Source organism: Equus quagga, chromosome 1, assembly GCF_021613505.1.
Source record: "Equus quagga isolate Etosha38 chromosome 1, UCLA_HA_Equagga_1.0, whole genome shotgun sequence".
Classification (NCBI taxonomy): domain Eukaryota; kingdom Metazoa; phylum Chordata; class Mammalia; order Perissodactyla; family Equidae; genus Equus; species Equus quagga.
In genome coordinates this window covers 43,295,994-43,310,575 of record NC_060267.1, presented here as the reverse complement: position 1 = coordinate 43,310,575, position 14,582 = coordinate 43,295,994, and the positions used below count along the sequence as shown (strand labels likewise).

At 42.0% G+C, this 14,582-nt stretch overlaps 1 protein-coding gene across 1 annotated transcript; it reads left to right on the top strand.

Moving 5' to 3' along the window:
- The first annotated feature begins 262 nt into the window (after positions 1-262).
- Positions 263-952, top strand: LOC124226848 (histone H2A.J). The gene has a single exon (XM_046640614.1). It carries the CDS (start codon positions 393-395, stop codon positions 780-782), a length of 390 nt encoding a protein of 129 aa, XP_046496570.1. The 5' UTR covers positions 263-392; the 3' UTR covers positions 783-952.
- Positions 953-14,582: the final 13,630 nt, after the last annotated feature.

The window sequence follows — 14,582 nt, the reverse complement described above, 5'->3', positions numbered from 1 at the left end:
GCTTCCTTACTTCTTTAGACTTTCTTTTCCCGGGAGTGTGCGTGGACGTTGAAATCTCAAGATCCAATAAATTCAACGTAGCCACCAAACGCGTAACAGTCGGGTCTGAGTATTCATAAGAGCGGTTATGTAAATGAGGACTAGGAGTCTGCTCTTTTAATTGGATAGAGCTGGAGAAGGCGGTCCCTCTGCCCGCGCGCTCTTTGGTCGCGGAGCCTGCCTGTCATTGGTCGTCGGAGCCGAGGATGTTGCGGCGCCCAATTGGAGGGCGCTGCCTAGTATCAGCAAAGTCTTGGTAGAGGCGGTTCGGGTGTGGTACGTTGCACTCCCATTCTCCAACCCGGATTGCTGGGGTACTTCTTCGTTGCTGGAGTTTTGGGCGAGAGGCGAACATGTCTGGTCGCGGAAAGCAGGGCGGCAAAGTGCGGGCAAAGGCCAAGTCACGGTCCTCCCGCGCGGGCCTGCAGTTCCCAGTGGGCCGAGTGCACAGACTGCTGCGCAAAGGTAATTACGCGGAGCGAGTAGGCGCTGGGGCGCCGGTGTACCTGGCAGCCGTGTTGGAGTACCTGACGGCGGAGATCCTGGAGTTGGCTGGCAACGCCGCTCGTGACAACAAGAAGACCAGGATAATCCCTCGCCACCTGCAACTCGCCATCCGCAACGACGAGGAGCTAAACAAGCTGCTGGGGAAAGTGACCATCGCTCAGGGCGGCGTCCTGCCCAACATCCAGGCCGTGCTGCTGCCCAAGAAGACGGAGAGTCAGAAGGCGAAGAGCAAGTGACCCTGACGCCGCCACGGGGGAGCGGGCTTCCCCAGCAAGGGCTCTTTTCATAGCTGCCCCGGAATGTTTTTGAATATGCTCCATGTCATCGAGGGCCGGCTAGATCTAGTGGGGAGGTGGGCGGCGAGGAGCCCGCCGGGGTCGGGAGCCAATAAAGTCGATGAAAATCGTGTGGTTGAGACAGCTATCTAGTCGCGGGGACCTGCTGGATGAACCCTGGGCGGGGGGAGGGGCGACTGAGAGACCTCTGGAGCAGGTACTGGTGTGTTGGCTTGAGCCACTTTCTAGACTGCTTTGGTCCGTACTCTCGAGCTGTTATGGGCGGATGAGGGAGACCAGGGGGGACCCACTGGTCTGGAAGTGGACAGAGTTAGGAGCCCTCCCTGCTCGCCTCTTAAGGCAAAGGAGAGGCAAAGTAGGTGCGGGGGTGGCAGGGGGAATTATTTTTACGGCCCCTTCTCAGGGCCTTTGCTCTCCTGCCTTGGCTGGGCAGTTCAGGACCCAGTTCTAGGAAAGAGATGGTGGGGGCGAGTTGGTCTCGGGCAAGGAGTTGTCTCTCCGGCCATACTTTTCAAAAGATGGAGTAACTTTCCGACTTGGAAGAATGGCTCTGCTGACTCAGTGTCAACTTAACAGATTTTTCTTAGCCTGATAGTTGTTGTCTTTTCATGTTTGGGGTATCGGGTATTTTTATATATACACTTCTGTTCACATTTCTTTAAAATGAAGGAGACATCCAGTAATATGTGGAATACAGAAGCATGAGTCATGAGGATGGAAATTTGTTCCCCTGACACTTATGTTGCATAACAGTGCAGTGTCTTTAGTCATGAGTTACTTACGATTATAGCTTTTAAAATGCTTTTCTCAAGTTTCTAGCTTCGTAGTGGTCTTGTTTCCATCATATTATGGAAATGTAATTGGTTTAATGGTGCTTTATAACAACAAATAACCTGTTTGACGTCCCTTATATTCTCCCACTGGCCTGAAGTAATGACCACATTCCAACAATGCCTTTAGGGGTTGCATTGCTTAATGGCACAGCAATGCTTTAATAAATATGTGAGATGTGGGAACAGATAAGGACAAATGATTTAAGTGCAGGGAGAAACACGTTTCAGATCATGAATCCGAATTTAAAAGTTAGACACCAGCAGTCTATTCTGCCCTTGGTTGACTCTTCCATTTCACCCTTTTTTGCAAACTTCATCTTGGCCCACAAGGCCCGCAGAAAATTCCCAGTTTAGATTTCACATCTGTGGATTCATCTTTCCTGTGAGTCGGAGTTGAAGTCTTCCTGAAAAGGAAAATATGGTATGTCTTCATCCTTAGTGGTGGTTGGCCCATTTTCCCACATGGACTTTATTTCTTCCTCAATATTTATTGAGCGTCACTATATGCCATTCCCAGCACTAGGTGATGGGAGTAAAGCTGTGAATGAGGCCAACTAGAGTTCTGCTCTCTTGGAGCTCACTTTTCTTCCTTGGTAACTGAAGACAGGACAATGGACAAATGAATAAGTTAATATCAGAGAAAGGTTCTCCTTTGACTTCTGTTAGTACTTCAGTCTCTCTGCGGCCAATGGAATAAATGCTGGGATTACTTTTTCCATGTGGTCACTTTTGAGGTGTACAAAGGTCAGGCCATACACACCTCTGAAGAGGCACACCTCCTAATTCCTGAGGAGAACAGACCCCACGGGTACTGTGGGCCGCTGCCAGGGTGTCCAGCAATTTATTCCACTCCTAACCTTCCATCCAGAAGGCCTCCTTATTTGTGAAATAATCGTAATACCTATTCTGAGGACCGAGATTGTTCATTTCCTACACGTTTTAGCTATATATTAGGCACTCAATAAATTCTGAAAGAAGTACCATTTCCTAGAGGATTTGGGCTTACTCTTATAGCTTAAGGTATAGGTAACTGTAACTAATAGGATTTTTTTTGGGATTGTTTTTAATGCCCAATTGTTAGGATACTTCTCAATGTTACCACTTTGGGGGCATAGTGGGCAGTGGAGCAAAAAAAAAACGTATATATCAAGTTTTGGTTTTGACATTTAAGTCTTCATTTTCTAAAAGATTTGAGGCATCTGAAAGCTTATTACCAAAATGGTGAAGAAATAAGGACAAGGGCCACCAAGACATTTATTAAGAAAGAATCAATCTTTTCTTTCCCTCTGAAGATTTACAGGAGTCTGTCTGTCTAACCCTGTTACCTGAAGGGCAAGACAGGCAAGAGGCAAAGTACCCATCCCCATCCCGCCTCCATAGCCACTGCCCCCATTCTTAGGTTCCCCTCAAATACTTCCCCCGCCCTGAGGTTCCATCAGTCCTGCACCATTTTTTTTTGACGGTTTTTTTAACCGGAATAATTTATTGGCATAATAAAAATGCATACCTCCTGCAAAATCAATTCAGCCTGTGATCCTTGATGAACAAGTAGTTCTTGCCAACATATGATTGTTGGTTTAAAAGGCCAATATTTCTTCAAGCACAAGACCATACGGAAGAAGACTTAGGACAAAAATTGGTGGGACCTGAATTCTGATTTTTTTATAGATTTATAATCCATAGTTGTATTTATAGACACACGTCTTTCCTGCAGAGATAAGCCATTCAGTGTGGCAGGCTGTGACTTGGCCAGGATTCGTTTGTTCTTTGTTTTTCCTGCAGGGCCAGTCTTGCCTTTGTGTCTCTGAGAACTGGTCTGTTGAGTTTGTCTGCTTGGCATCAAAAGGTTTAGTCTGGCCCTGTAATTGGTGATGACTGGCATACTACATGCAAACTCCTTACAATTCCCCTCTAATGGTTGAAAGGTCATATACCGTGGTTTGAAGAACTCAGGTTCTCAGGAATAAGACCTAGGTTCGAACCCACTCTGCTCCTTACTAGTTGGGTGATTTTGGAAATGTTAATCTCTTTAAACTTCAGTTTTATCCATTAAGTGCGCATAATAATAGAGTTTACATCAGTGGATTTTGTAGAGGATTCAATGAGATAATGTGAATGAGGGCACTGAGTTTCCCTTATAGAAATGTGTGCAGTGAATAGTAACTATTCATATTTCTATGTGAAACTGACTTTGGAGCAAGCAGCAGTAGTTATGGGACCTATTGAAATAGGGAAACATGGCAATCTATCAATCCTGTGACTTTTCTGATAGCAAACCATAAAAACAAGTTTTGTGACTCTTTATTAGTTCCAGGACATAGACAACTCAGTCAGTAAGAGAAAAGAGTAATAAATGGTTAAAGCTTGTGAACTTTAATTTGCATTTTCCCCCCAAAACAATCTAGTTTGGAATTAATGGCTTGTTAAGTGTATCCACGTGGATTAAAAATGGAACCTGTTGATTCAACAGCTTATTGAGCTTATATTATGTATTACACCTATGATTGATAACCAGCTGTCAAAAAATGATTATAATACAATAAAAAAGATGATTATAATCTAGCAGCCTACAAGGAAAGAAAGGGAGATTCCCAGGGTGTTACAGTAACAGGGAATAGAGGCTCCTGTGTCCGTCAGCCTAGTGGGGAGAGTGGCACCTGAGACAGGTCTAGGTTTAAGAGCTAACCTGACAGGACAGGGTGCTCTGGGCAGAGAGGCAGCATGCACAAAGGCACAGGGGTCAAGAGACAATACCTGCATCTGGATATGAGTGAATCTAGGGGAAAAGTTCTGGCCTGGAGATAAGAATTTGGGAGTCATGACTAAAAATGGTCAGAGTAGCTAAAATCATCCAGAGGGAATATATGTATAGATAGATGAATAAGTGAACGTATAGAAAACAGCCACAGCCAACAGGGGATGTGGGGACCTAAGAGATCTAACTGACCGGCAGAGGAAGAGGAGTCAGTAGATGAGAGGACATGGCCTGAAGGGCTCCAGGAGAGAGTGTCAAAGGACTGACATTTTTCACATATGATCACTGCACTCCTTGACACCTGCTAATTTGTTTATACTTTGCCGTATACCTAGAAAACGTTCTTTGAAAGTTATTACATTTTCCCCCACACAGGAAATGCTGACAAGCTGGCTCACTTTACTAATGGCGTTGGAATGGATATGCATTTTTACCCTTTATAGTTTCACATTGCATGTGCAGAAAGTCAGGGTGTATGTGGTCATAGCAAAAACACTTTTTTAAAAAGCTGAGAAGAGTATTGATAAAGAACTCTTTAAAAATGTATCCTTTATTATCATTTCATTTAGTTGAATACAGTTTTCCATGTTTTAATTTTAATTAAAGTTTTAATTTAAATTTAAATTTTAAAGACGTTATAGAAACAGCGGCAACAATGTAGATTATTTAATTTAATAATTTGTTTTCTTAAAGAAAGATATATGGCTTATAAGTATCATTTGTAGAAAGTTATAGTTTTTATTGAGGTATAATTGACATATAAGATTATATTAGTTTCAGGCATACAACATAATGATTCGGTATTTGTATATATTGCAAAATGATCACCACAATAAGTCTAGTTGACATCCATCACCATATACAGTTATAAAATTTTTTTCCTTGTGATGAGAGCTTGTAAGATTTACTCTATTAGCAACTTTCAAATATACAATACAGTATTATTAAGTATAGTCACCACCATAACTATAGCTAATAATGATAGTGGTGTACATTATATCCTCATGACCTGTTTATTTTATAACTGGAAGTTTGTACCTTTTGACCCCCTTTACGCAATTTGCCCACCCCTCACCCTCCACTTCTGGCAACCACCAATCTATTTTCTGTATCGGTGATCTTGGTATTTTGGTTTTTGGTTTTTTTTGATTCCACATAGAAGTGAGATCATATGGTATTTGTCTTTCTCTGTCTGACTTATTTCATTAGCATAATGCCCTCAAGGTCCATCCATGCTGTCACAAATGGCAAGATTTCTTTCTTTTTTATGGCTGAAGAATATTCCATTGTGTATGTATGCCACTGTTTCTTTATCCATTCATCTATTGATAGACACTTAAGTTGTTTCCATATCTTGGCTATTGTAAATAGTGCTGCAATGAACATGGGGGTGCATCTGTCTGTTTGAGTTAGTGTAATGTAAGTATTTTAGTGTAATGTAGGTATTCTCATATTTAAAACATGAGAAATTTGACCTCAACAAGCCAAACTTTTTTTTTTTTTTTAAAGATTTTATTTTTTTCCTTTTTCTCCCCAAAGCCCCCCGGTACATAGTTGTGTATTCTTCGTTGTGGGTTCTTCTAGTTGTGGCACGTGGGACGCCGCCTCAGCGTGGTCTGATGAGCAGTGCCATGTCCGCGCCCAGGACTCGAACCAACGAAACACTGGGCCGCCTGCAGCGGAGCGCGCGAACTCAACCACTCGGCCACGGGGCCAGCCCCCAAACGTTTTTTAATCAGTTGATGTTTAGTTTCCCAGGAGAAGGAAATGGAGAATAAGAGGAACAGAAAAAGAAAAAAGGAAGCCAGCTGGCTCCAGGCAGATATAAAATTAGAACTGTAAAACTTTATTTTGTTTTCTCTACAAGGAGAGGAAAGTAAGTTTAGGTGTTGAAAAACAGATTTTAACATAGACAGAAGACAGAAGAGAATGATGGCGCATTTGGATAGTAACTTGGGTCCTTGATGAGTTTATCAAGTCATGTAGTTAAAAAGCCAGCACTGGGGCAGGCTCCGTGGCCGAGTGGTTAAGTTCGTGCGCTCCACTGCGGCGGCCCAAGGTTCGGATCCTGGGCGCGGACATGGCACCGCTTGTCAGGCCACGTTGAGGCGGCGTCCCACATCCCACAACTAGAAGGACCTGCAACTAAGATATACAACTGTGTACAGGGCGGGGTTTGGGGAGATAAAGCAGGAAAAAAAAAAAGAGATTGGCAACAGTTGTTAGCCCAGGTGCCAATCTTTAAAAAAAAAAAAAAGCCAGCACTGTTAAGTCCAAATTATGGAAATGAAGGAGGGGGGTTAAGCCCCAAGTTAAACAAAATTATCTTTCTTTCAGACAAGCCAGGCAAGCAATCTGATCGTGAGGGTTTATTTTCTTTCTGTTTTAAAGTACTTCTCCAGTGAACGTGTTCATGTTGAAAGCCCAAGTGGCCACTACAATTTTAAAATATCCCTGATGAAATCGTGCCTGTTAGAGAAGTAGGTGTACAAATCACCCTTAAAATGAGAAAATATGAAGGGAGCAGGTGTTTGGCCGGAAGAGGTCCAGTTTTAGGTTGTGACGACTAGGAGAAAATACAATGGTTTGTAAAGATGGGCAATTTCTAAGCTCCAGAATTTGGCTAATGGCCCACTGATCATGGGTCTAGTCAGACAAAATAAAATGGACCAGTTTTCAGGGACACAAAGACAAGAGTGAGCAAGAAGTCGTTATCAGATTTAGACATGGTGAGCTGAAGCAAAGGGTCCTCAGCTCACTGTTATGAGAAGACCTTCTGAACTCAGCCCTCTGGGGTTAGCTTGAAAACAGACTTGTCAGACCCATGTCCACCCTCTCCATATTGACTTTGCCTCTTATAGACAACATTAAATATCAAGGAAGGTAGCAAACAACGAAAGCAGGGAGTAGAAGAGTAAAAACATTTTTACCAAGGAATACTAATTTGATCAGGCAATCAAAAAAATTCCAAGAAATCTTATTCCTAGGGAAACAAAATAAACTCAATACTGAAGTGCTTCAACAAAATACAGGAAATCAATTCAGCATGAACGTAGCTCCTAGTCCTGAGCAGGTGGGACCTCACACAGAGAGAATCTCAAGGGATCTCAGCTATGCCATAGGTGAATAGCTAAATCTGTATTTTTGTCTATGCCCTTCAGCCAAAGACCACCAGGAACACCTGTAGTTGAACAAGTTTGGTTTATTGCTTTTTGCAGCAAGAGAGAACATGCAAAGTGGGGAGAGGTGGGGGGGTCTCACTAAGAGGATGTAAGGAAGGATTTATTATAGGTTTTGGGTTTGTGTTCATTGGTTTGAGGGCTTTGCCCAAGATTGCGTGCTGTTGGGAGTAGAGGTAAGCCTATAATTTGGTAGCTTAATACATCTAATAAGTTGCAAGGAATGAAGTGAGGCTGAAGCTGGAACTGATGAATATGCTAATACATATTGGCCAGCATACGCGGCTGTTTGGTCATTTTTGTGGTTTGGACAACGTTCATGTTTTTGTGTTCAGACATGATTACAGAGTAGTCTTGTTTTTGTTTTGATTTTTCACAGTCACAGGATCGCCTTGTTTGGTGTTGGTGTTCTGTGAAATTGTTTATGCTCAACAGAACACCGCAGTGTTGCTGTGTCAGCCAACTCATAGCAACACCAAGGCCTGGCTGATAGTCCAGGCCAGTTGTGAGCTGTCATAGGCTGCTCTTCTCTTTCTCATTAGCTAAAGAAATAATGTGACACCCAGAAGAGGGGTTGTCAGCAGTAGCAGTAGACAAAGACATCTCGAGGCAAATGTTGGCAGTAACGAAGCTCTGTGCAAGAGAGGGAGCTATTGTCTGTGAGCATTTCAGTCCCACATTTGTGTGCTTTAAACATCCAGATCCCCTAGCAACAGGCCCTTGTTTTCACGTTCATCAAGGAACTTTTTATCTTGAATTTATCTTTTTGTTTGTGTCTTCATATAGGGTAAGAATGTTCTAGTTTCTTTAATATGATAATCCGTGTATTTCTAATAATAAATAATGTTTTAAATTTATATATAATTATATATAAATTATATATATTTAAGTCTATATATGAGGTAAATACCATGAACTTACTTTCCTCCCTTCTTCCAATATCCTTCCCATTGCCCAGCCCAAACAGAAACCAATAAATTATTCTAATTTGAACTCATGTCAGAAAAAACATTCAACCCAATAAAAATCTAGGCATTTATTCATAAGCTTGTAAGCCTTGATTCTCTCATGCATAGAAGCAGGATAATGATGTGTATCCCTTATTATAAAGCCATTAGTGACTAGTGTAGGGTAAGAGCTCAATAAATTACTACCATTGTTATGATGTATTGCCTTATAATTTCTGCTTCATTTCTCTCTTTCCCTTTTGAATTCATGTCTCTTATTCATTGTTTGTGATATATATCCCCTACCTGCCTCCCCAGCTTCATGCTTCAAATCTTTAAGATTTCCATGAGGTTATCTCACAGGAATTCAACCTCGGCCCGTTGCCTTCATTCTACACCCTTCTCCCCAAGTCTACAGCCTGGGCTTGAATTTCTGCTCCTTTAGTTGTGTGAACCTGGGCAAGTTATTTAATCATTCTGTGCCTCAATTGACACATCTGTAAAATGAAGGAAATGACAATAGCTACCTCCCAGGGTTGTAGTAAAGATTAAATAAATTAATATATGTAAAGCGCTTCCAAGGATGCCTGGCACACAGGCATGCTGTATACGATCATATAAATGTTAGCTGCTGTTATCACTCTTGTCCTCCTCTTCAGCATCATCACCCTTAATAGACCAGCTTCACAACCTTTATTCCCTGAATAATGACACTACCACGCAACCAAAGCCCTAAGTGAGAGACTCTTATTTCTCTTTCTGCCTCATCCCCTATATCAAATTGATCATCCAGTCCTGTGCTTTTTATCTCTGAAATAAATCTTTCAACACATCTCCTCCACGCCCCTGTGCTAGTCTGGGTACTTTTCATCTTTTACCTGAAGTGCTCTCCTAATGTCTTCCCAACTCTAGTCTTTCACCCTTGAGGCAATCTATCCCCTACATCACAGCCATAGTCTCATTCTGAAATGCAAATGTTATTCTAACAGACACTTACATTGTATTTATCATGTGCCAAACACTGTTCTAAGAGTTTTATATTAACTCATTTGTTATCTGTATTCAGTGACTTCTCCCTCCTTCATATATGATTTATTTATTCAGTAAATCTTATATTTATTCATTCAATATATCAAGTGCTAAATCAGCCAGGATCCTGCCAGGAAACAGATGGCATGTCACACGTGGTGATTTGAGGCCGGTTAATAATGGGACTATTTACAATGATGTGAGTAGAATGCAGGAAAGCCACAGGAAAGGACTAGTGACAGCTGGGCTCCACTGTCACTCCTAGGCTTGATGGAGTGAAAGGAAGGAGTGGTCACAGACCTGGCGGGAGGTTGTATGGATCGGGCCTGCATGACAGAAGGAGGCAAGGGAAGCTAACCCAAGGCACCCGTGCAGGGAGGGGCCAGGGGAATAATTCCCATGACCTCACTTTCCTCTCTTCCTCCTACATCTTGCTTCTTATTGGCCAGCCCAAAGGAAAGCCCAAAGACAAGAAAGTCCATTGATGCATTAGCTACACTTCAGCCTCCTGGGGGCATAGAGCAGCGTGGAAACGTGTAAAGAGAGGATCTGGACCCCTTAGTTATCTAAATATAGTGTGAGCAGGCACCCACTGCGAAGGGAGAGGAGTGTCGCTGGACCTTTCCTGGCACGACAAAGTTTATTTACTCACAAACCCTTGATATACAGAGCATTCTAGCAAGAGCAAACAGGACAGATGGAATCTGTGTTCCTGAACCTTCCACAAGAGTAGTCGTTAAATGAACTCTATAAAATTTATAGATTCCAGCCTGTTCTTTTGCCAGTTTTTCATGTGTGTACCATTCACCAGCCACACAAATCTACCTGTTGTTTGTTTCAGCAGCGGGGGTAGGAGCACAGGGAACCCACAGCCACTCTGCTCTGCTTGAGTCCCTTGACCGGAACTGGTCCATGCTTAATGTAAATGCAAAGAAGGCCGGAAATGGAGAGGAGCAGTTGGAAGATTTTAGTGAGCAGCATCATCTCCATCAGAGTTTCCTGGAGCACTTCTTGCTCGTTTCCTAGTTCTTAGCTTTGTCCTCTTTAACAAACCTCTAAAATGGAGTCTGCCAGTCACTTGGGGTTCTCTCGAGATTTTTTTGAAGGACAAAAATGATTAAAAAAAAGTTTTATCATTAACTAGTACACATAAGCTAACAGTGCCTAATCCCCTGCCAGAAGGAGCTTGAGAAATATTCCATTTGTTTTTGTGCAAAGAATTTGTGCTAATAATTTTCTAAGTTGTGGTGGTAGAAGTAAAGAAGACTGAATTTTCTTCATGTTCATGTGGGCCAGTTATGAATTTATTGCCTCTGAGCTCCACATTCAAACTTCAGTACTGGCTGTGAAATAATAGGCGGAACCCTTTAGACATTTCTTCAGTGTTGGCATGTTAAGCTCTCTCAGTAGAGGGCACTGGAGGGACTTGGCAGGAGGAAAGGGCGTCTCCTGCTTGCTCCGGCGGCTGCCTGGTCCTGGTCTGTGAGCAGTGAGGATGTGAGGACACCAGGTGGCGCTCTGCCCAAGCCACGTGCCCGGAATGCACAGTCCCTCCGCCCTTGCCGTGACTCATCCTTGGCCCTCCGGACAGGGAAACTGCACACGGTGGGCCGCCAGCCTTCAGCAGTGCTGACTCCCTGGCATGTCCATCACCCCAGAGTTATCTCCTGCGCCCCTTCCTGCGAAGACACAGACAGGCCACCTGCCTCAGTGAAGGCTTCTCCCTAAGGAGGCAGGGTTGAGTAGTAGTGACGGACTATGTATAGCTTGCAGAGCCCAAAATATTTACCATCTGGCCCTTTATAGAGTTTGCTGACCCCTGTTCTAGTCTATTAGTGGAAACAAAAATACAAAAACCAAAACAAAACCCCACAAAGCATCTATTTAAATAACGTCTGTTGCTCTACTAGTTTCTAACTAGTCTGTTGTACTCCATAAATGTGGTATTTTCAGGCTGTTCTTTACTTTTTTTATGTTAACCCTTGAGTTTCTTGTGAACATGTATTTTATGAATAAACTGTCAGTATGAATATGGATTTAAAGATCCCTTCTGTGTCTGGGTTCCTGTGCAATAAGAACGGTCTTAGGAGCAGATGTTGGTTTTGTACTCAGCCTGCGTCTTAATTCTCTTGTCACTCAAGCAAGGCAACCGGTATTATTTGAAGGTATGGGTGTTTTTGTGTGGGTATGCATTAAGTTCCTAAATATGGCACCTTTATCAACTCTTAGTCAAGCCTTCATAAAAATGATATGGCTTTTCATCTGTGGGGAGTGTATTTTATAAAACCAAATGAAATTTCAGAGCTATATAAATATCTGGTTTCCCTCCTCCCTGCTTGAACTTTCCCACCTTCCTCTTTTTTTACCTCACTCCTTTTTTTTTTTTGGTGAGGAAAATTCTCCCCGAGCTATCATCTGTTGCCAATCCTCCTCTTTTTTTTTTTTTTTTTTTGCTTGAGGAAGATTATCCCTGAGCTAACGTTCATTCCAGTCTTCCTCTACTTTGTATGTGGGATGCATCCACAGAATATCTTATGAGTGGAGTAGGTCCACACCCAGGATCCAAACCTGTGAACCTGGGCCACTGAAGTGGAGCGTGCAGAACTTTAACCACTGGGCCACGGGACCAGCCCCCTCACTCCCCATTTTACTGGGGTCAACGTTGCTGGGTGCAGTGATAATGAATAAGGTAGTTAATTCTGTTCTTCCTTGGACTCTAATTTTTCTTGAGATTTATGGATATAAACATTGCATTCTAAGTTTCCTCACAGAATATTGTTATTAAGACATCCTTAAAATATAGTTTTTTGCATCTCAGCATTTTTCAAGTGTTAATTCTCCTACATATCAGTTGCTTATCTCCTGCAAATGTGGTATAATTCTTACTAAATATGGACTCATTATGGTAAATTGCAATAGAAAACACTTAGCTTATTTTTAGACTTCAGATGCTTAATGAGGGAAAATACTCTGAATAAGTCAAGGATAAACGTATTTGGGGATCCATGGTCTTTTCTTTGCAGACTTCTTTTTGTTTTTTTGTTTTTTTTTAAAGATTTTTATTTTTTCCTTTTTCTCCCCAAAGCCCCCCGGTACATAGTTGTGTATTCTTCGTTGTGGGTTCCTCTAGTTGTGGCACGTGGGACGCTGCCTCAGCGTGGTCTGACGAGCAGTGCCATGTCCGCGCCCAGGATTCGAACCGACGAAACACTGGGCCGCCTGCAGCGGAGCGCGCGAACTTAACCACTTGGCCACGGGGCCAGCCCCTTCTTTTTGTTTTTTTAAACAAAATGTTTTCTTTACTTGGTTGTAGCACCATTAAGGTAATCAGTTGATATTTAGTATTTCTAAACTTTCAGAGAAAACATTTCCATTTTTTAATAAAAACTCTCTTTAAAAAAGCTAGCATACAAAAATTATAAAGGTATGATGAATACGTCTTCACTGGCACACGGTGTACACAACCATCAGATTTTTTCTTTTCAAACTGCTCATTACCACAGGTTAAAAAAATTAACATTAATAAATATTGTATTCAAGGTATGAGACAGAAGTGATATAGACGTTGATGTTTATCTCCTGAAATTTCCATAAGGCCCATGAGGGTAGGGGCCTCATCTGATTTCCCTTATTCCCAGCACCCAGCTCACCAGAGACTCTCAGTAACTATCTGGGGAACAATTATACTCTGACTCTCACACCTCCCCCAAACCTCAGGTACCTTGTTCCATCAATTTTCCTCTCATTCTCCAACCTCTCCCTCTACTGACTCTCGGCAAAATGAGCATGCCCATTAAGGAAAACCCCTCTGCTCGCCAGACCTCAGCCACTTGCCATCTCACTTCTCTACTTTCCTTCACAGCCAAACTTACAAGGCCTTAGAAACAAACAGTACTGAAGTGGGGAGACAGTTACTTTGGTCTCACAGAAGTCCCAGCTCTGACCTTTGCCAAAAGCCGTTATTTCCGGGGATGCGAAGAAAACAAAACAGAACAAAACAAAAATTCCCCACAGCTCATTTATACTTTCCTGAACCCAGGAGCTGGATGTGTAGAAATTACAGCTCCGTTCAATGACAGCTTTGAGCTCCGGCAGTCCTGCAGTAAAACCTGTCCTCCAAAGTGATTCTGGCTGAGGAACATTTTCAGATAATAGACCTGCTCCACTTTGAGTTCCGGACAAAATACAAGCATGCTGTTCTATACGGGCTGGTGATTATGGCATCTTCTGGGGCCTGAGGAATTACTTGAATGCAATAAAAAATAAATTTAAAAAAATCTCCCAGCTATATATAAGGAGGTATTTTAATTAAGAGCACAAGCTAGAGTTTACAAAATTAAAATTGAAACTACGCAGAAACTTGGATGTTATCCTGGGCCTTATGCTGCTTTCATGCCATGGCGGAGTATTACTCTGGTGATCCCTAATTCATATTTTATAGGACCTTAAAGGCCAGGAAAAACAGTAAATTTCAAAATGACTTTAAGGGGCAATTAATGATAAGGAATGCTATTATTTATCCATATACCTGATTGAAGATTTGTATCAAGCTTACATTTCATAGCAGTGATCTAACTAGAGCAAATATTTTTACGAAACCATAGCATAAATTTTGATCATGACAATATATGCCTCGCAGAATCAGAAATGCTGATTACTCTTCCCTGTAGACGCAGTTAACATATGAAATGTGTCATTTTACCACTAAAAGAATTTTCAGAAAAAAAAACTAGCAATACTAGGAAGTGACTTTAGGATAAATTGTCAACAGCTTCCTTAATTAACATGAAATAGAAATCTCTCCCAGAAGAAATATAAATTTCAAGTGAGAACACTGAAAATATCGTGGACCAAATATTGAAGGTAATTCTGTTTATGCTGAGATTATTTGATGATATAATTATGTTCCATCCTTGCATCTAAACAAAGATTCAATTCACCGGCTGACCTACATTGATTATACTAAAAAAACCAAACCAAACTAAACCCAAAGTGGT